At 44.8% G+C, this 22,868-nt stretch overlaps 1 protein-coding gene across 1 annotated transcript in view; it reads left to right on the forward strand.

The window, feature by feature from the left end:
• EXOC6B (exocyst complex component 6B) overlaps nt 1–22,868 on the forward strand; it is a 530,863-nt gene that overhangs the window by 503,173 nt on the left and 4,822 nt on the right. Inside the window, exon 21 of the mRNA XM_081101107.1 lies at nt 20,253–20,365. Within this exon, the coding sequence (XP_080957233.1) occupies nt 20,253–20,365 (113 nt within the window). The remainder of the gene's footprint in view (nt 1–20,252; nt 20,366–22,868) is intronic.

Raw genomic sequence — 22,868 nt, forward strand, 5'->3', positions numbered from 1 at the left:
TTTAACTCTTTATGAAGGTTTTAACCATATGTAATATTACCAAAGCCGGGAAGGAGACGTGCTAGTGGAAGACGTGAAATCCAGGTAGCTCATGAGTGCCGAGAGCAAGGCAGCTTTCATCTCCAACTTGCTATTGCTTTCATTATTATTGTAATGAAATTATTGCCTTTTTAAAAAATTATTATTGAGGAGGCTTTTTTTCCCCTTTACATTGTTATAAGCTAGTGTAAAGGAAGGAACAGTATTCGTCTTCTCTGGGCTGTGGGCTTTGCTCAGAGTACGCAGGTATACACCCCAAGCTTTCTCTGTCCTGGAATCTATGGTTAGTGCCCATGGTCCGTGGTCATTCTTGCTTGTGTTTCTGCAGCTCATGTGCTGCCTTTTATCCTCAGCCATGATGTTACTCACCCAACGCTTGGAGCAGTCTGCCACACAGCCAGATGTGAAATGTCGGGATGGTGACAATTTATATTAAATATGACAGCTTATCCTGCTGGGTTGGAAAAATTAAAAATATGCTGGTTGGTTCAAGGTCTAGACTAAAGTGGTCATTAATTCTTGTAGCATTAATAAACTATTGTTTTTCAAATGTCAAGGGGTGGCATTAGCTGTGTCAACAAAGCCATTGGTAACTCAGCAAGCCCTTTGCTCTGTTGGAGCCCAAGTCCCTGTAGTTTCCTGCCAGGCTCTGGACTCACTTTGTCTTGATGTCCCTGCTCTCCTGGGGGGAGGGTGGGGGCAGGAAACACCATTACAAGGTGTGGAATCTGCTGCTGGGACTGGGGTGGGAGTCCACCTGGTGGTGAACAGGGCCCAGTGGAGCAGGCGGGGAGTGATGATGGTTTGTGGGTCTCCTGCAGAATGTTCAGGAATGTCTTCCCTGCTGCTTGGTGCTGAGCTGTATTCCCTCCTCTAAGGTTGACTCAGCTGGGGAGGAGGCTGGCATCCAGCTCCAGGTGGAGTTGGTGAGAAATTTACCTTAATTTGGAGAAGCAGGGGCAAGTGTTGATCCTTCAGACCATGAGCGCAGAACTCACTTTCCTGTGTGGGCAGCGGGGCTGTGGCTGGAAGGCCAGCTGGCTCAGTTCTCCTGAGCGTCCCCTAAAGGCCCTCCCAGCAGCATATCTGCTGTGAGGTCTGGTGCTAGCCCCGTGTGTTTCTATGGCAACCTTACTGATTATTTTTAACTTTGCTAATTTATATTTTATTTTTTCAATTACAGTTGACATTCAATATTATTTTGCAACCTCAATGATTATTAAGGAACATTGTCAGTTTTATGAACATGTGCTTAAACAAAGATCTGCTTTAGAAGGGACGGATTGGGACCACATGTAGCAAGGCTGTTAATTAATAGAGAAACCATTTTTGGATGGAGATCACACATCTGTTAAATAAGTACCTCAATTTTTTTTTTTTTGGAGAGAAATAATAGTTTTAAGTTTGTTTTTATTTTTTACCTAATTACCTAAAAGCAAATTCCAAAGGCTGATGTGTCTGTATGGGGCAAAGAGTCAGTATAATATGTTTTTCAATGTGGTTTTTTTCTTTTTATCAGCTATTTTGCATTTAAAGTGAAAATTGTAAGTGAAATAAATAATTTCTAAAATGAAGAAAAATAAATCAATTAGCCCTGGAGTTTCATTTTATAGATGGAGACATTGAGTCCAGGACTAGAGTGGCTTTTTCAGTATCACCTGTTGGCACATCTGTATTTGACTCTCTCAAGGCAGGTGTGAGACTGGTCCACTGAGGGATGAGCCCCAGGGGCCCAGGCAGTTGGTGCAGACAGGATGCATTTCAGGGGCAGCGGGAGGAAAGCAAAACGGTACCGCTTCCCGGGTTCCGCTCTGGCAAGTGGGAGCTGTGGCTGCCTGGAGAGGGCAGAGAGGGGGTGTTTTCCCTTCTACGGATACCACTTGACCCAGCCTGTGGCTCTTTCCTAATCCTCACCCGCAAATATGTGCTCAGTGAAAACACTTGGAGGAAATGCCCTTGTAAACAAGTGCTCTCTGGTAACCCAGCCGCAGTATCAGAGATTTCATGGAGGAATGCCCTCCCCTGAGCAGAGACTGCTGATAAAGGGGAGCGCCGCGGGGTGTTGATTGGGGGCGTGCGCTTGCTTTGCTGAGGAAACAGGTTCACCCCTGCAGACCTGCATCACCTCCTTGCTGCTTCCCCCCACCCACCAGAAAATCCAGTCTCGTTAGATGTGCACACCAAGCTCCCAGGGACACTGTCCCCAGAGAAGCAGCACACACTGCCTTGTTAGCTGAGGCAGAGCCCCTCTGGGGCGGCTGCCAGAAAACTGCACAACCTGATGGAAACTGTAATGACTTGGGGCCCTTTGGGAAGGCAGATGGCCTGGAAAACACCTGGTCCCTTAGCTTTGCCATAGATGGCAGGTCAGAGAGGGAGGAGTGTCCCACAGATGTGTATTGGGTGTCCGTTACGTGTCAGGCACTGTTCTAGGACATGGGTGTCCAATATGAACAAGACATTGTCACTGTCCACTGCTCTTCCTTCTAAACCAGTGGTTCTCAACCTTCCTAATGCCGTGACCCTTTAATACAGTTCCTCATGTCATGGTGACCCCCAATTTCATTGTTACAAATTGAACATAATTAAAGCATAGTGATTAATCACAAAAACAATATGTAATTATATATATGTGTTTTCCGATGGTCTTAGGCGACCCCTGTGAAAGGGTCGTTTGACCCCCCCCCCAAAGGGGTCGTGACCCACAGGTTGAGAACCGCTGTTCTAAACCTTCTGTGGGGATCCATACCTTACCGCACACTGATATCCTCATGGTACTTTTATTGACTTCAAGATGTTGGTCTGGATCTCCAACTAAATTCTACACTCCTTGAGGGCAGAAGCAGTATCTTCTCCTTCCTTTTTAGTCCTCCTAGCATCTCACATACAGGGTAATGGATCAGATGCCTAAAAATCCTGTCTGGAAACCACCCAGAGAGAACTGGGGAGGAGGCTGAGGACAAGCCAAGGTTTAGGACCCAAAAGAACACCTCTGAAGGTGGCCGCTACAGATGCCCATCAAAAGAAAACCTTCCTCTATAGAGTAGGTTTTTAAAAGTTATGCCTGCATAATCCATACATAGCAGCAGCATTGGGTGCATTATGTTTGAATGTAAAGAGGAAGAATATGAAAATTTTATCACTGAAGACCAAAATTAAGTACCATATATTTTAAGAAAAAGGGACTGCCTTGATTGTGGTCATTGGTAAGTAAGAGCGTATTCAAATTCCTACAGTTGTATTATTACCGGTACACTTGTCTTGATTGTAACATCAGGACACAGATTATAGTGCTCGTTTTCCCATGTGACAGAAGCCTTTACTTCGGCAGATGATGTAATGATCAGAAACGTAACTAGAGCCCATTTTTTAAGTGATCCACTTGTTCTTTCCTGCTGTGAGCATGTACCTGCATGGGTCTTTGGCTGAAACACGTATAGCTTCCAATAGAGTGAAATACTCACACTTCCTATTAGCAGGGGACGGTGCTAAGATGGAGAATGCAGGGAGGCCCTAAAGACACTAAGCTGAGAAGCTTTGCTTCTTTAGAAACCTGAAAAATTAAGGAAGGAGGGTATTTTTTCAGTGATTTTCGGACCAGGGAGAAGTAAGATAGAAACAGCTAAGGAACTTTCACTATCAAATTCTAGTAAATGCTTACCTTTGATGACGTGAGAGACAACCATTCCAGGCTACTTCAGGTAACAAGATTGTATCCTTAATTCCTGCCTGTGTGTTCATTTGATACAAGAGTTACTAGAGAGTGGAGATAGATAGCTGTGGTTGCAAGTAAAATCCAAAGAGAAGAAACTTCTGAATGCTTGGTAGTGACAGTGGAAGAGAAGAGAACCTTAGAGAGCTTTTGATCTGACAGTGGTGAGGTGAATGGTGCAGGCAGCCTGGGTGCAAGGCTGGGTCTTAAGATCTGATCTAGAAACAGGTTAAGATGAGATCTGGCATCCCTTCAGTTATTCTGTTACCTAATCATTCCTTAATGTCCCAGTTGGAAAGTACAGGTTTTCATAACCAATAAGTTAGATGGTGTTTATGCCAAAAAGATTGAAAACATTTTCCAAATTACAAAGCACTATCTAAATGCAAGTTAGATAGAGCCTTAGAACATTTTATTTCAAAATGTTCCAAGTTTTTCCACATGTTCTCCTGATTTTCATTACATGTATATGACTTAGGAAGAGGGCAAGGAAGCATGGGACTATGAGGTAGACAGGGATCATAAAGCTTCTGGCTTAGCGAGATAGCCCCTCTAGCATTTCTGAAAGATGCTCATGCCAGCTCTGTTCAGGTTTTTCTATTCAAAAACACTGATTCCTACTAATGGGAGAGTAAATTGAGACACCATTCTGGAGGGCAGTTCATCAATGGGTACCAAAAGCTTTAACCAAGAATCGTGCTTCCAGGAGTTTATCTGTCATCATCATCATCAACATCATCATGGCTAACATTTGCCACGCATTTACTGTCTGAAAGGAACGATACTAAAAGCTTCACATGAATTAACATATTCAATCCACACAGCAACCCTATGATATATGTACTACTTATTCCTGTTTTATTGATGATAACACTGGATTGTAGAGAAGTTCGATAACTTGCCCATGATCACAAAGCAGGTAAGTGGAAGAGCTAGGAACCCAACTTAGGCTGTCTAGAGAGTCAACACTTTAAACCACTGTACTGTAGTGCAGCTTGTGTCATTTCCTAAGGGAGCCATTGCAGAAATGCACCAAGATGTATTTGTAAGTATTTCATCAAGACATTGAGTAGTGAAGGATTGGAGGGGAAAAAAAACAACACAAGATATCTACCAGTAGGGGATTTGTTCGACTTCGTATGGTATAGAGCCATTAAAAATAGACACTATAGAGTCTTTAAAAATGTAGAAGATTTTGTGCTTTATTACTGAAAAATAGTCAGCTTTTAAGAGCATGCAGGATACCAAATCATCAGTAGTTATTATCCCTGGGAGATGAGATTATGGGTGGTAGGTTCCCTGCTATCCTTTTTTGAGTTAAAGAGGTTTTTAATTTTTTTTTTAATTTTTGAAAAGAGCATATGTTGTTTTTATAAAGAAATAATACAGTAAAGCTACTTATTGGGGACGGGGGAGGGGAGTTATACACAAAAGAAGTAGGGCCCTGTCTACTCTCATATCCATATTCCTATATCCTCCACTCTAGAACATTCTACTAATGAACAACTCTCTTCATTAGAAAATGCTTCCTTATTGTGTACTTTAGGGGATTTTTATTGGTTTCTGGGAATTTGGTCACAAATATACTAAGGTCCCACTGTGTGTCCCTTGCTGTACTAGGCATTTTGGACCTCAGGCCTCAAAGAATTGACTTTCTATTCTGGGAGGTAACAAACAAAACACTTAGGTTTCTTTCTATATCAGCATCTAGTTTACTGACATAATCAGTTCAGTTGTGAGGGACAAACAGTTGGAAGAATAGAAAAGTTGTGATACAGTGCTTCCTGTGCCCCATAAACAATAAGACAAATAGAGTTCAGAGAAAGGATAAATCTCAGAAGCTGATAGTAGTAGTCAAGGTTTCCTACAGGAGATGAGCACTTAAGCAGCGCTTGAAGGATGGTAGGAAAAGGAAGAGGACATTTCATTCAATCTGACCAGCATGAACTTTTATAGATTTCTCTTTAGTTTCCAGATTTACTCTCATATTTTAAAATGCATTGAATCAGATAGGCCTGGATTCAGATTCTGACTTCCTTATTACAGTGTGGTTTTGAGCAATTGCTTAATTGTCCTGTGCCTCAATTTCCTTATCTTTAACATTGGCATAGTAATAGTATCTTCCTCTTAGATGAACATTAAATGAGACAGTGCCCTACAGCACTTGATTTCATACAGTGACTGGCCCACTTTCAGCTCTCAACAATTGCAACTTTTATTATGCTTTCCCCTCTCCCCAAGTTTCCACCCAACAATCTAATCTTGTGTTTTCTAGCTCTTGGTACATATTTGCCTTTCCTCCTCTTGTGTATGCCTTCCTGGTTCCTGGCTGCCCTATTGAGTCTGTCTCATTGCCCTTGGCTGGTACCTGTGTGTTGAGCGATTGTTGGCCTGATTTCAGGCTGTCCGCGTTAGTACCGCCCCCTGCGTGCTCTCACAGCTTTCCCATGAGTCTCAGATCCCAGCCTCCATATGTTCACACTCCTGGACTTACCCCCAAACACAGAACTCATCTTGAGAGACAAGAACCCGTTCTTTTTCTTCTCCAAGTCCAAACTAGGACTTTGGAGATGGGTTGCCCCCTGTGACCAGAGGGTGACTTCAGAACTCCCATGGCAAACATAAACATTCCCAAGACTGTCCTAGCTCCATGGACATTTCACTTCCTGGCTCAACTCAGTGCATCAGAGGCAATGCCTGAGCATTTCCAAAGGGCTGCTCCTGACTCCTGGAGGATTCGTACAAGAAGTGAGAGACTTGCCGAGAGTAGGCGCTGAGCTAAGCCATCGGCTGCTTTCCTTGTGTGATGGACTCTGGGCTTTGCTACGTTGTGGACGAGGCCTTGCCAACTGTAGAAACAATGAGCCTCTTTAGCACCCCTGTCACTGCCATAGGGTAACCAGAGACCGAATGACTCCTTTCCAAAGGTGGCTTTGCTGGCCAGAGCCTGTCACCTCAGTCTGGCTTCCTGACCACTTCTTACAATTCGTCTGGATCACATAGAGCACTCCGTGGCCTTTTCTGGTTATAGAGGTCTCATTGTTTAATGACCAGCACAGGCCGTCTGCAGGCGTATCTTGGCTTTGGAATCCTAGAGGATTTAGCAAACTTTACTTAAGTGGAATATCCATTTTTCTTCCCACTTTAAGTATAAAACAGTGAATCATAGAAATAAATGCTCTGAGGTCATCTGGTCAGTCTCCTGGGTATAGCTTCAGGGTGTTTCCTTTAGAATACGGTCTAGTCTTTGTCCAATCTCCTTTTAAATGTCCCAGATGTTAGGGCGTCCTCCTCGCTCACAGCAGCTCAAAGAACAAAACAAACTGTGTTTTGCAGCCTTCTCTCCCCTGCCTGCTTCCCTGTCCATTGCCCTACTGTAGAGCAAACCCAGGGATGAGTATCACTCTCTCGGGCAGAAGTCTTGCTGCAGGGACACCCTTCAGACAGGCCCGGGGCAGACAGAGCAGGTCCGCTTTCACCTGCGAACTTTCAGGTTGCCTGGAAATGGGAGCAGAGCATCGTGGCTATTTTGTTGAGTTTGGGGCTTTTGAAGTCTTCTAGAACTTTAATTCCTCTCACATGGCCAAATTTCTTTCCCCTTCTTTCTGGGACACCTATCTGCAATGTTTTCTCTTTTGTTCAGAACTGTGAAAAGGAACTGTTTGTTTGACTACATTTCCCTTTTTTTAGCTCCCCCCACCCTAAACCCATTGCTCTCTTCCTCTCCCAAAGAAGAAAGAGGAAAGCAAGCCACAATAATACTTCTGTAAATTTATGGCCACTCTGTAATGTTTAATCACAGCTACGTGACTGGGGGCTTCAGAGCAGGCGTACAAGTTCAGCGCAAGGTGAATCTTGTCTGAGATAATCTGAAAGTTCATTCAGAGGTGAGGGCAGCAGCCTCTTGCAGACGGGCGAGGTTACCAGGAGGTCACCTGCTTTTTTTTTTTTTTTCCTTCTGGTCTTCTCCCCTTTAATGTGTAAACAAAGGGAAAATGTAACTTCCAATGAACTTGGCATATGTTGTGCTCATGCTAATCTTGGCCTGGCCAACTGTAAACAGTCCAATATCCTGTGGCTGAGCCTTTCCACCCATTCTCCGCCTTTTGGAGAGCATGGAGAAACACCAGCAGAAAGCAGAGACTAGCACCTTGTGGAGGCAGGTCCTGCTGCCCCAGAGATTAGCAAGGAGCCTGGGGGGAAGGCCCGGGGGGAAGGCCCTGGAGAAGACCGTAGGCAGAGGGGTTTGCTGCGATGCTCTCAGGGCCTCCCAGGTCACTGGCCTCCTGCGATGCTTCCTCACAACCATCAGTCAGTACGCACTTATTGAGCCCATTTCTGCCCACCACACCATGCTAAGCACTAAGGAGACAAACACCACAGCCCTGAAGGTGCTTATCATCTGAAGGGCCAGACAGGAAGATGAAGGAGAAGGATGTTGCTGGTACCAGAGAAAGCTGAAGACAGTTCTGGATAGAACCTTGTCAGAAGTTCCCCTCTTTTGTTGGGCTGACCTGTGGTTCCCACCCCATTTTCAAAAGTCAGAGAATTCCAGAAACTTATAGAGGAAGTGTGTATGAGCAGAATGGGGTCCATATCCTGAGCATCAGTGGCTTACAGAATAGCAGTGGCCATGATAATTTTTTTTACCAACTCTCATCTGCCCTAAACCCAGTTCCATGGCAGTCCAGAGTGCCTGGGCCAGTACCGACGTGCTTGAGGAACACACCTCGGTTGTACCTCTACAGACCTCTTGGGCGTGTGGAAATATAATTAGTGCCCTGATATGTAGGGCAGGAATAATTGCCTAGTGAGTTATACATGGCAAGTGGTAAATCTCAAACCAGCATCTAGAACCCCTTACTCATTTCCACCCCTTCAGCCGACATAAGACCATTTTAGTAATATGGGGTGATAAAGTCCAGAGGATTTGATCAGCCAAGAAGGTGCAGCTGTCAGCTGTGGAATTCCCTTTGTACTGTGCTTGGTACCACTCTGTGACCAGGAAATAGAAACCTTCTTGACTGTGCTTGATACCAGATATTTCTTAGCTCACATGAGCCCAGACCCATTCTAGGTCAAAGCAGATAAAAAGATCCTGCCCTGAAGTAGCCTACAATGTCCTTGGGGAGGCCAGACATAAGAAATAGTTAGGATGAGATAGACTGTGATACTGCCAAATGAGGTATTGTGCCTGGAGCTGATTGAAGAAGGTTTCTTAAGGGTCCTTTAGGATGGAAAGGACCTGGATAGGTCAAAACAATGAGGGTAGCATTCCAAATCAGAGAACAGCATGAGTGAAGTTGCGAAGGCAGAAATGAGTTGTTCAGTTTCATTGTCACTTTCTTCTTCTTCTTCTTCTTCTTCTTCTTCTTCTTCTTCTTCTTCTTCTTCTTATTCTCCATCTTCTTCATCATCATCATCATCACAAATATTTGCTGAGCATTTATGCTGTGCTAGGCACTACTAAATTAGGCATTATTATTTCCACTTAGTATCTTGCCCAGGGACACATAAGTAAGTAACAATGGAAATCCTGAACTGACTACATCTCCTACACAGAATGAGGCGATATGCCTCAACACCATTCCTCTTTGTAACTCTAAGGATCTCCTAAACCCCCCACTCTCTGCCACCACCCCAGGTTGTAAAGTGTTTGAGATCCATAAAAGGGGACAGGGGAAGGTGTTGGGAAGATTTATCTGCTATGAGAACACCTTCAATTCAGGAATGACACCAGACAAGAGAACTAGTCAAGGGGACTGGTTAAAACAACATGATGGTGATTGGCCAATGTATCTACTTTTAGGTGATTTTCTTGCAGACATGGGCGAGACCTCAGGTAAAAGAATAGGTTGTTTTTCCCACAGTTTGCTCATGTATTTCAACTGTGAATGGTCTCCTCAAAACAACAACAACAAGAAAAAACAACAAAACCAAACACTGCTTATGATCTGGCCCTTGAAGGAACTCATCTTCCAGGGAGCAAGCCACATGGACAAATCTAATCTGGAGAATATCCAGATGGCTAACACAGAATATGGACATGATGGCTCCGAGGTTGGGAGAAGGGAGTTGTAACTTGGATGAGAGTCAAGGGCTCCGGTCTACAATGAGCAAAAGTCAGACAATTTCTGTTGCTTCAATGTTCATGAAGGGTAATGTTTGGTTGCTTTTAAAACATATTTTTGAATATTAATGGTACCCTGTGATAATAGTATTAACTGTAAGTGCTTTCACTTTACTACATGTCTCTTCATACCCTTATACAATAAATTTGGAGCATGTTTTTAACCAATTCATATAACTGATTGAGAAACTGAGTCAGAAAACTATAATGAGTTATTTGAGACCTCATAAGCCATACTATAACCAGAGATAATAATCACAAAAGCCTAGTGTTGGATAAAGGCTCCCATGCCATCAAAGACCAAAGTCCTTATTGCTCTGGCCATGCAAGAAATTAGAAGATTGGGCTTATCTGTGCAGAATAGGAGAAATCTTTCCATCCTAGGATCTCTAAGAATGGCATCAAACTCTCACACAGATTTCTTTATTCTCATAATTTCTTCTTCCCACTCAACTCAAACACTATTATAATATATGAAATTTACTTGGAAAATTCAGAGATGGTCTATTCAGATTCAAGGAAATCGAGGAGAATAGTCTGGAAGCAGAGCTTGCCCTTCTCTGGGCAACCTCAAGTAGCTTTGAAAAGTCTGTAGAAACTTCTTGATCCATTCTCAAGGGCTCAATAGTAATGTCAGGATGTAATCTCCTGACATTACTATTCAGAGGAGAAATATTTTGTGCTTTATATTAATTCTGGTCAGCATTACTGCATTTTTTCCTTCATTCCTGTGGATGTTCTTTTTCAAGAATATTTGGATTTCCTTTCTGTTATCTCATTGAGAGTCTTTTCCTGTCCTAGCCATCTAAGTTTTCTCTGTACCATTTGTTGTGGTATAAAATGTAGGGGGTATTTAAGTTGGTCCACTGGGTGACCTGCCATTTTTCATAATTTCTGATGTATATGGTGGTAAATATTGGCTGATTCTCCTTTCTCATTACACTCCCCGAGTGGGTACAGACAGGCACTCTGGAGATTCCCCTACCAGCCAGAAGCACAATTACACAAATTCCCGTCATTGAATTAATTAATAAATACATTGTAGTATATTTAAGTATGCTTCTACAGTAAGAACATTATTGCTTTAATTGGTATGGCTCAGTGGATAGAGTGTCGGCCCGCGGACTGAAGAGGGTTCTGGGTTTGATTCCAGTCAAGGGCATGTACCTTGGTTGTGGACTCGATCCCCCAATAGGGGGTGTGCAGGAGGCAGCTGATCGATGTTTCTCTCTCATCGATGTTTCTAACTCTCTATCCCTCTCCCTTCCTTTCTGTAAAATTAAATAAAAATATATTTTTAAAAAAGAACATTATTTTGCAGTCAAAAATCAATGAACTAGGTTCACATGGATCAACATGGATAGATCTTGAAAACAATATTGAAGGAAAAAGCAAATTGCAGAATATTGTGTACAATATTATATATGAAAACATAAAACATTTCCATATACTGTTTTTCTATTAAAAACATAAAAGATATAGGGGATACATAACAAAATCCCTTTCCTTCTTCACCTCGTTAGGCAGCAGACCTGTGTTCTGTTCTCATAGATGTTGGTTCTCCACCAGCGGATTACATTGCTAGAAAGGAAAGTGGACTCGGAGTCCAGGGTTTCTGTTCCAGCTCCAGCCCATTCATGGTAACTTTGCATATGGCCATGAATCTTTCCCGACCTTCATTTCCTCCTCCGTTAGATAAAAAGAATGGCCCTGTTCTCTGTAATTCCTCGCCATCTGCCATAGATGGAAAAGCCCAGTCTTGGGAGTCAGGCTATCCTGGGTCCAAGCCCTGATGGTATCACTTACTGAGTATGTTCCTCTTGGTACATTCTTTTACCTTTTTAAGCATTCATTTCTTCATCTGTGAAGTGGAGATACCTACTTCTTAGGCTGCTGATTTTCCTGGGGATTACGTGAAACAGATGAGTAAGATGGCTCGCTGATTATCTGTTACATGGTAGGGAGGTGTTCAAGAACTGTCCAGTAGCTTCTTCCCTTGAACACTTCTCAGCTACTCCTATCTCCGCACCTTGGCTCCCACCAGTCCCTTTGTTTGAAATTCCCTCTGTTCTGTTCTCTGTTTAATATACATTGTGCCCATCTTTTTTATTTACGTCTTTTGGGCCTCTCTCTCCTTTTCTTGCTCTGAACGCATCATACTCACTGTCTTGGCCCTTCATCGGACTCTCAAGCACAGGTGCTGTGCTCATTAGCACTTTTTATCAGAGTTGTCTAACCCCACCTATTTCCAAAATGGCCTTGAGGTGGCTCATTGAAATGATTCATAAAATGTAATTAGAAAAATCGAATTGAAAGGACGGAAATAAATTTCATGGGAAGGGAAACAGCAAATACACCAACCCCGTGGGGCTGAGACTGTGGCCTTCCTAGGAACTAGCATTACTTAACACAATTGTTGGGAGTCAGCACCCTTTTGAAATTTGGAGTTTATAGAGGGGGGGAGAAAAGGATCTTTCGGTGGTTGAGAACCACTTATCATCCAGTAGCTCTTTAATTGATTTATTGATTGGTTCCAACATTTGGCACTGGAATCCGAGTTGCAATTTTATTCACTCTCCAGTCCCTCAAATCCAAAACAAAATAGATTTTAAATGCATATTTGACTGGGCTAAGGGTCTTAAGGAATTAGCTGTCTGGTACTAAGTCTTTAGTTCAAATTCACCTTTCCCAATCCATTGAGAATCTAGCTTATTGTAAACATACCCAGAATATAAGGATATTTCCTGCTTCACTATCCTTTAATGTTGGATATTTTCCTTAGTTCCTGGGCTGTGATTTGTAATGACTCACATAAGGCAAGAAGTAATTTCCTACAAATGATATTTCTTATTTATAAAAGAGAACCCAAATCATTTTCATTATGAATCTGTGATAAGTTTTTCCTGCAGATTATCTCTAACCAGTGTCCCAAACTTTTTTAAATCCTCACCCAAGGATATGTTTTACATTAATTGATTTTAGAGAGAGAGGAAGGGACAGAGAGAGAGAGAGAGAGAGAGATCAGTTGCCTCCCATACACACCCCAATCAGGGATCGAATCTGCCACCTAGGTATGTGACCTGACCAGGAATTGAACCCGAAACCTTTTGGTGCACAGGATAATTCTCCAACCACTGAGCCACCCAGCCAGGGCTCTCTAAACTTTTTTGATTGATCATCACTGTTGGCAAAAACATCTTGAGAACTCACCCCTAATGTATTTGTATGTTTGACAATTTATTAAGAAATTGTGACTAGATACTGAATAACTTCCAAAGGGTAGTCCCCCCCACACCCTCTTCCTCACTGTGTTTTAAGGGACAGAACTTGCCATTACCTTTGAAAGTCTGCTTGTGAGTATGCCCACAGGAGTGTACGCACACATATTACTATCACTACTATTTCATGGCACTATATATGCTTGGGCTACGTAAAGTTCACTAGTCACAATAGTGGATACAAACCATATTTTAAATAGAGTGATAATTTCACCTTTGGAGCATGGCTTTATCATATCTGATTAACTCCTTGCTTTTACTTTATAATGTGGGCAACAAAGAGCTTGCACATGGTACTGAGAGGTGTGAACACTCAGAACATCGTTTTCTTGACTTTTGCTTATATTCCCATTGTTCAGTCCATGGTATCTTTGCAGGGGTGCTTTTAAACCACTTACTCATTTTGACCAGAGAGGGAGGGGGGTTTAGTTAAAAATTCAACAATATAGTTTCTAACCCACTTACCTAGGAACCTTTAACAAATCAGAATATGCTGAAAGAAAATGAACTCTGCCCCACAGCTCTGACCTCCTTCGACCACCTCTGTGGCCACACCTGCCTGCCTTCCCCACCCCACCAGGAGCAGCTCAGTCAGCCCAGAGCAGAGGCCTCCACCTTCCCCTTGAACCTGTATGCACAGTAGGGTTGTTACCACCCAGTGTGATCATAGGTTTTCCTCTGGCCCCTGCAGCAGGATAGATGCTGTCATCAGTGTGCACATCCATGTGCAATGGCCTCGCAGAAGCCTCTGACACAAAGGAATGCTTGGAGTTGACGTTTTTATTTGGGAATCTTCGCCCCCACCCCCTCCCCGCACCAGCTGATACAATGGGCGAGCCTTACGCCTGCCTCCTGTCTTTCTCTTTACCAAGGTAGTCTCAGAGGTGAAGAGTTTAGGTAGCAAACCTATAAACCCACATTTATGAGGCAAATAAATATTTCTCAGAGTGACGTTCAGGGGAAGCTGCTGACGTGCAGTTGGTCTCCGGTCAAGAGCTTAAGGAAGCCTCCGCCCACCGCGTAGCTGAGCGGGAGGGGAGCCGCGAGCTGCACAGCCACCACTGGCCTTCCCTTGCCCCCGCTCAGCGAGAGCAAAAGAAGAGGCCAGGCCTTTCTGGGAGGCGCAAGAGCCAGCCTACTGAGGGGCTGTGATTGCAGAACTTGTTTTTCATTTTAACTTGGAGAGAGCCAAAGGAACTGGGGACCTGTCCCCAGCCGGGCCCGTAGCCTGTGGGAAACCCCAGGCCGCTTTCAGTTTGCTGTGAATCCCTAGATACCCCCGGGCTTCTTTTCCCCTGGGCTCCCATTTCCACAGTGCAGTTTTGCAGCTGGCTAGTGTGAAACTCAGTGCCTTTGGATTCACCAAAAAACAAAAAATAAATTCACCCAAGCAATTGAGAGCACAGTAGATTTGTTTAAAAATTGGGACTAAGGGGTGATTTTTAAGGGAGATTTATATCCCATGCTACACAGGTCCTTCCCAGACAGCCCCGGTCTCCAGAGTTGTTTGGGGCTCCCACACCACTAGGGCTTTCCTTCCTCACCCCTCACGCATGTCAGTGTCCGCTCCCCTCTTTAGATTCGCTCTCCAGAAACAGACTAGCAGACTCCTTCCCCTTCTCCCCTACCCTGGGGGTCTCACAAAGCAAGGTATTTCCCCAAACACATTTCAATTCTGATGCCGCATGTTAAGATAATGACTTTTTTGCCACATCCTTACAATTGGAAGGGTCTCCCCCTTAGCTATTTTCTTTCCTTTTTTCACTTAGTTAGTAGATATTAGATATCTTACATCTAAGAGAGTTTCAAAGCATACCGCCCTCCCTGGCCTGGATCTAGAGGCGGCCTTTTTCTGTAAAGAAGTGGATAGTGAACACTTTATGTTTTCCAGGCCATATGGTCTCCGTCTTTACTAAACTCGGCTGTTAGAGCACATAAGCAGTCCTAAATCATGTTCACCAGCGAGCATGGCTGTGTTCCAATAAAACTTTATTTACAAAGACAAGTGGTGGCTGTAGTTTTTCAGCCCATAGTCTCAAAGAAAGCAGATAGCAGCCTTGATGAACACAAGCAGAGAAACTTCCAGGCTGAAATTCAACCTCCTTAGCTTAGTATCCGAGGCCATTTGCCGCTTGCTCATTGTCTCGCTTATTCCTAGAGTAACCCCCACCTCCCTGGCTCAGGTTTGGATGTCCTTCTTTTGAACTTTCTCTGCACCCGGTTAGAGTACTCACATCATTTTGTACTGTTATCTACCAGCCTGAGTTCCCCAAGACCAGAGAGTCTCATTCTTCCTTTCACGTGCCCGGAAGAGCTCAATGCATCGCTGGTACTCAGCTTAAGTTCGTTAAAATAATTCCTGCTTCCTACTTCCTCCTGCATTCGCCTGTGTGAGGAGTGCTCCCGAGGATACCTGGAAGGTAGGCAGACACTCCCCTTTGAATGAATGGCCCAGACAAGGAGCTGGAGGAGATCTTGGTCAATAAGCACTAGTCAATTCTGTGTTTCTAGTGAACTTTTCACAACCGTGCTCTTGATCTGCCCTCAGCTGTTGACAGCTATTGTGATTCCATATCTGAACAAGAAAAGTAGGTTTGGTGTATCTGCGCTCACCCTGTCAGTCCGGGGCCCACCAGCCTCGGGCTCTGCTTTGCGGTGCTGAACTGCCTCCTGAAAGGCACCTGGGCCTCAGCTTTCATGAAAAGATGCTTCATAATGATGTGATCTGTTTGATCCTGTCAAAGGCAGGGCGTGGACAAACGTCTCCTGGTTCAGTGTTCTGTGAATTGCTGTTCTCTTTACACCGCGCTCTGCATAGTCGCCGCGTTCTAAAGAGGCAGCGTGTTTAGAACTTTGTCAGTCAGATGACATGCGACGTGCACCAGAGGAGCATGCTATTTGAAATCATAGTATAGTCTATCCTGTTTATCATGAGGAATTATCCTGGATGTATAGAAAGTCCAAACTCATATTTTCATAGATCAAGCTTATTTCAAGGACACACCTGCTTTGGGAGCACAGTTCTCTACAGGACTCAGTGTGTCTGTTCAAGAAAAAAACATGCAAAGAAAATAACCTCTAGGCAGCGGTTCTCAACCTGTGGGTCGCGACCATCGGAAAACACATATAGCATATCAGATATTTACGAGTCATAACAGTAGCAAAATTAAAGTTATGAAATAGCAATGAAAATAATTTTATGGTTGGGGGTCACCACAACATGAGGAACTGTATTAAAGGATCGCAGCATTAGGAAGGTTGAGAACCACTGCAGGGGAAAGAGAGCTAGTTGTCGGTGTGTCTTATCTTAGTTTCTACAGATTAAGACCCCAGGCCCATGGAATCTTTGCAGGCATTGGGGCGAGTCCCTCCCCCCCTACCCCCCTTGACTGCTTCCACACCCACCCCCCTCCCCAGGCCTTCACCACACTATTGTCTGTGTCCATGAGTTATACATATCTATAATAATAATAAAAGTGTAATATGCTAATTAGACCGGATGTCCTTCCTTCTTGACAAAGCCACAGTGGGCAGTGGCCGTGGCGACGGGTGGAGGCTGCAGCAGAGGCCCCCAGGCCGAGGTGGCAGCGGGCGGTGGCCGGGGCCAAGGCCCCGGCATGAATTTCGTGTCTCGGGCCTCTAGTACGCATATAAGTTCTCTGGTTAATCTCTTGGGTGGGGGAGGTCTTTTTAACATGAGATAGGCCCCATGCAGCCCACCAAGAATCAGCCCAGATGTCACCTTAGAGCCAAACACCTGTGCTGGGGTCCTGCCCCAGCAGGTCCAGGGGTCCCCAAAGGTGTGGACGGAGTCGGCGAAGAAGGAATGACACGGAGACAGCGTTCAGTTGATCAGCAGCCTAGCCAGGATCTCTAGCCAGAATCTCCAGCCAAGTTCTGGTCTGGATCTCCAGCGAAGTTCTGGTTAGGATCTCCAGCCAGGTTCTGTGTCCATGTTCTCTTGCTAGGTTCTCCAGCCAGGTTCTGTAGCCATGTTCCCTCACTAGGTTCTCCAGCCAGTCTCTGTCCAGGTTCTCCAGCCAGGTTCAGTCACCAGGTTCTAGTCAGGTTCTCTTGCCATGTTCTATCCAGGTTCTGTAGCCAGGTTCTGTCTCTAGGTTCTTCAGCCAGGTTCTCTCGCTAGGTTCTGTCTCTAGGTTCTGTTGCCAGTTTCTGTCCAGGATCTTTTGCCATGTTCTCTCCAGCGAAGTTCTTCTGTCTCTAGGTTCTGTGTAGGTTCTGTCTTCTGTTGTCTTGTTACATCTGTATTTATATCAGTTGATTCCAATCCTATCAATCTCTATTCCAAAGGTTAGGGTGTTTCTTATCTCCATTCCAGGGAGTAAAGATTATGTAGCTTAAGCATGATTGTTTGTAGTTAAAGTGATTAACTACCCGCCTGGCACTTAGTTAAGGAGTTTCATCCCCTCCCTAACTTCAGGGAAAAATCCCTACCTGGGGAAACAACCTTTCTCTGAGAGGTGACCTTCGTTAAAACACACAGCGCTAAGGGGAGCAAACATATTAAGAACAGTATGCTATATACGCCAGGTCCCTTGAAACATATGCTGTGCAGATGTTTCTATCCTGCAGCAACTGTGTCAAGCAGCAAGGATGGACCGGCTTCCGGCACACCAGCTGAGTTCCCATTCACCAGTCATAGGTATCTTCCCTGGACCCTTGGAATCAAATATCTAGGGCTGGGCTTCCTCTCACCTGTCATAGGTATTCTCTCTCCTGTTTGATGTCTTCTTCTTTCTCACACAACCTTCCTTCTAGTTCTGGTCAGGAGGACCCTAGGTTTGGTCCATTTGGAAAGCTTGTTGTGAGAAACAAATTACAAGCCTGTCCCATCATCTAGCCAATATCATTTCTATAAAAGTCAGTTCACCTGCTTTAATTCCATTTAACATGTCTGTGGTGACTGCCTGCTGGAAATCTACCTATGAGGAGTCTTCAGAAAGAGGAGGCACAATCCCCATCCTTGGCGAGCTCCCCCTCTACATGGGAGTTGAGGCGCATATCATGGGAATTAGTGACGAAGGCAAGGATATATAACACAGTTCTCCTCACCAAGAGTGGGCGTGATATGAATTGGTTGGGTAACACTAGTCCAGTAGTGGGACCAAGCAGGGCATTCCTCATCAGGCTCTTCATTTGTACTTTCTGAGTTTTGTTTTGTGGGGAGGGAGTGTGATCCTTTCTGCCTGAGAGAACCAAGGGCAACCTCAGGATCATTTGATTGACTATGAGCCTGTAATTCTTACTGAAAAGTTCCTTCTACTCCTTTACCTGCGAACAACTCATCCCTTTGAGTCACTGCTACATTTCTGGGGAGAAGTGTGCCTGTTGGTACGCACTAGCAAGGATCAGGAGGCCTGCATTATCTTAACAACATCTCCTTCCACAGGTCTCCCCTGGAATCTGCATTTGTTCTGCTGTTATGCTGCTCTCTGTCCTCTGTCCAGTTAACTCGCTCTTGAGCTCATTTTTACTTTGACTCATTTGGATTTTTCTAGTCTTTCTCAGCTATGATAGCAAAAAAAGAAAGACTGTTCAGAAATTTGACCTAGCCTCAGGCAATATACCTAATCTAGAGACCAAATCAATGACAATTTTTCAAAAATAAACACCTAAGCACATTGGGAAGTATAAGCCATTGAGCCATCTCTACCACTTGTCTGCGTTGTGATTTCCAGCAAGTTGTTTATGCTGTCTGGGTCTTGTCCTCCCCATCCCCCTACCTTCATGAAACCAAAGTTATAATTGAGTACTGTTAAGCCATGGAATGTTCTGCAGGAACAATGAAATATAGTAGAAGTAGAAACAGCTTTAGAACTGCCAAAGCCCTAGTTAAAAATCTTATAGATAAAAGTTATAGAGGAGGCAAAAAAAAAAAAAAAGAAAGAAAAAGATTCTATCATAGAAAGTTTGCTTAGTATAACCTGATTCAAATGTCTTTCCTTGTCCTATCCTTTCCCACTGCAGCACGTTTTTGTATAATAACCAATAATCACATAATTTACAATGTTTATTAACCTATGTAGCTTATAAGGTGTCACTTCAATTACTGCATTAGTTTAGTTCTCCTGTTCTGATAAATAAACAAATGCTTCTGTGTTTGAGGGCAAAGCATCATTAGTGACTGGTGGAATCACTGAATAAAAGTGACACATTTATTTGTGTGTCCTACTCTCTAAATAGCTGATACTCTCCTGTTCCGCCAGCTTAATGATAAAATGCCCCAAAACATAATGTCTTGTCTGTGCCTTGAAAATGACTTGTCTGGTTTATAAAAAGAGCACTTGTATGAATAAATAAAAAATAGGGTCACTAATGCGCAATTAGCATCTAGGGAGCGAGTTCTAAGATACACCACGGAGTGAAAAAAGCCAAGTGCAAGGGAGTATCTAGAGTGTGCTCCCCTTCAGGTGAGAAAGGAGAGGGTACAGGAATGCACCCGGACCTTCCCATGGCACAAAGGAAACAAAAGAGGGTAAACCAGAAACTAGACTGGTTCCCTGCAGAGGTGGGGAGGAAAGATGTAGAAAGGAGTGGGGAGAAGAGAACAGGTTAGTTGGGATGAGGAGGGAGTGATACTTCTGAGTATATTTTTTATACAGCTCTGACTTATTCCCCAAAATAAATAAATAGTTAAAGCCAATTAGCATGTGGAAGGAATCCAAAATGGAGCATAAGCAATGAAAAAATAAATAACTTAATTATGAAAGAAAACTATCCCGCACTGAAGGAGGTGAGGAAGAAAGAACTAACCCAAGTATTTAAAAACCGGTTCTTTTCACTGAAAAGCCTGAAGACATAAAGAACGTTCAGATCCTGTATTCCAGTTAGTAAGTTTGTTTCTCACAGCGCTGGCTGCCAGCACCTCTACAGGGCTCCCGGCAGAGGGCTGACTTCTGATGGCTACTCATTAACTTTCTGTTGCATTACAGTCTGTAACCATTCTTTCTCTTATTACATTTTTATTTTGCAAGTATACTGGTGGCTGGTGGTGAAGGATGCTGAGGATTCCCGAGGGGTTTGTCTTGTCTGTCTGATTATTCCCCGGGGTGGGGATTTGGGTATTTTACAGCTTTTGGATCTCTTCATCCAGTGGGACTGGTCAACCTACCTTGCTGACTACGGTCAGCCCAACTGCAAGTACCTCCGTGTAAACCCAGTGACTGCTCTGACCCTGCTCGAGAAGTGAGTACCCAGTCCAGTGGTCTGTGTGGGGAAGTGGGGCGAGGGGCGTGGGTGTGGGGGGTGGACAGTTCCTGAACAAGGCAGCAGAGAGGCCCTGCTCCTGAAGGGGCCATCCGTGCTGTCAGAGTCTCCATCATTGGATTTGAGAGGCCAGTCTTCGTGTAGCCTCTTAATTCATGAAACCCACAAGCTAAGCCAAGTACGAGTCAGTTGGACTCTGAGATTACCTTGGAGTTTCATGGGGTGTCATATCTTTAACTAGAGATGACAAGAGAAGGAAGATACCTTAGTGTGGGGCTCAGGCCAGCCTGGTAAACAGAGTGTGGTGATGGATAGAATAGCCCCACAGAGCAGTGATCTCTTCCATTCCTGGCAGAGAAACTCCTGAACCTACTGAAACCTTCACCAGAACTGACTCACTCCCCACTGCTCCCTAACAAATTGAGCTTTATTGTGCTGACTGTCCCAAGGAAGCTACGTTGGAAAAGGTATCTAATTCTTGCCTGAGGCAGTCACTAGTTGACAAAGGTTGCTACCACTGAGATTGGGTGAGTCAGTTCTAGAACATTGCATGGCTAACCATCATATCACCCACGTGCTGGGATCCCCTAGGCATTGCAGCCTGGCTCTGACATTTGCTAACCTCGTTGAGAGCTGGCAGGCCAGAGACAAAGACCCATGTAGAAGGGAAGCTTTCTCTTGTCTTCAAATTAATGAACCCCGGCTTCTTAGATGCCTCTTAGAAGAGTGTCCTGCATCTAGGGGATGTGGCAAGTCTATGTATACAGCCAGTCAAATCCTAGGAAGGCAAAGACCAGAGTCTAGGACAGCCGTGGGCAAACTACGGCCCGCCGGCCCATTTGAAATGAATAAAACTATTGAAAAAAAAGACCGTACCCTTTTATGTAATGATGTTTACTTTGACTTTATATTAGTTCACACAAACACTCCATCCATGCTTTTGTTCTGGCCCTCCGGTCCAGTTTAAGAACCCATTGTGGCCCTCGAGTCAAAAAGTTTGCCCACCCCTGGTCTAGGAGGTCAGAGTGGAGCCTTAAGCAAGAGGCTGGTGTATCCTTCCCACTATGCAGTGTGACCTGGGTACCGAAGGGGAGGAGGTGGAGGGTGGGCAAGAGCAGGATGCAGACGTATGTGTTTAGAGCCAAGAAACTAGAAGCCCAGAGTGCAACTTTGTCCAGACCAAGACAGAGACTGATATTCCATTTTAACCTTTTTCCCATGGTTCTCTCTTTCAATGACCTTCCTCCCTAGGATATCTAGAGAGTAAGTATATTATTCACTTGGGCCTTTTTCATCATTGAGGCAAGTCCTTCTGGTTTCCTCATTGACACTAATGATTACACTAAAATCCCTGCCCTGTGAGTTGTCCCCACCCTGACATACTAATCTACTAAACCAGCCTGGTGCCAACCGGCTGACTGCCTCCTTTACCCTTGGTCCTTAGAGTGACCCTTGGCTTACCAATTCCTTTGGGGCTGGGAGTGGAGGCAGGAGTGTTCCCCCATCAGTGCCAGGTAAAGGGCTGTTCCCACTCAGCTTCCCGATGCTCGCAATACTCCCGCTGGTGCAGGGCCTGAAATTTAGCCCCACCAGAGGGAACTCCTCCGCACCTCCCCGCCTCCTGCTGGTGAGGCCCGTGGCTTTAAGATCTGGAGCCACATCTCCCACAGAAGACTCACTGTTAGAGGCAAGACCTAATCCCAGAAATCTCCATGCCCAGCTAAAATGGGGAACGCGTTGGCTCTCGAGTTGGTGCTAAGATGTCATATTCGTTATATGTCCACCTGTGCCCTGGGATTCCCTTTCAGCCAATGACCCAGAAGTACTGGCCCCTCTACTTCCTGTGGACCAGCCACAGGGTGAAATAGCCTGCCTCTCTGAAGCATCCTGGAGGCCCAGCCAGTAACACAGCCATGTGCTTAGCCCAAGCCATCAGCGGGGTTTAACAGCTTCCTTCCAAACATAGTTGAGCCAAAGGCCACCCTAAAACCTGTATTTCCCAGCCTCATAGGACTCATCCCTTTTCCTGGCCTGTTCCTGCCTTCCCCACCACCGGCTACACCAGAGCTTGACTCTCCCCCTCGTCCTGGCCCTTCTTAAGGGCGGGGCGGGGTGACCCAGAGACCTGGGAGGGCACTCAGGAAGGAGAAGATGCTCCTGGGTCACAGAGTGGTGGCCATGGCAAAGCGAATCAGGATCTGGTCATGAAGAAGGGGAGGGCGAGGGCTCTCCTCTGGTATCCGAGCATTCTACGGACAAACCAGCAGCCGCCGTCAGCCCTCGGGGCCCCTGAGTTTATCTGTCCAGCCATCCCAATTCCAGGCCTAATGACCAAGGAAGCTAACCTCTGAGTCTCAAAGACTCCCCTCTTCTCTCCTACCCATTGGGGAGCTTCCCATGGGAGCCGACAGCCAGCTCCAGCCGCTGGTCTCTGGGTGGTGTGAGGAGTCGGAAAGCGAATGATGACATAGGCTGTTAGATG

This window comes from Myotis nattereri (assembly GCF_964212035.1).
Source record: "Myotis nattereri genome assembly, chromosome: 10".
In the NCBI taxonomy this organism is placed as follows: Eukaryota; Metazoa; Chordata; class Mammalia; order Chiroptera; family Vespertilionidae; genus Myotis; species Myotis nattereri.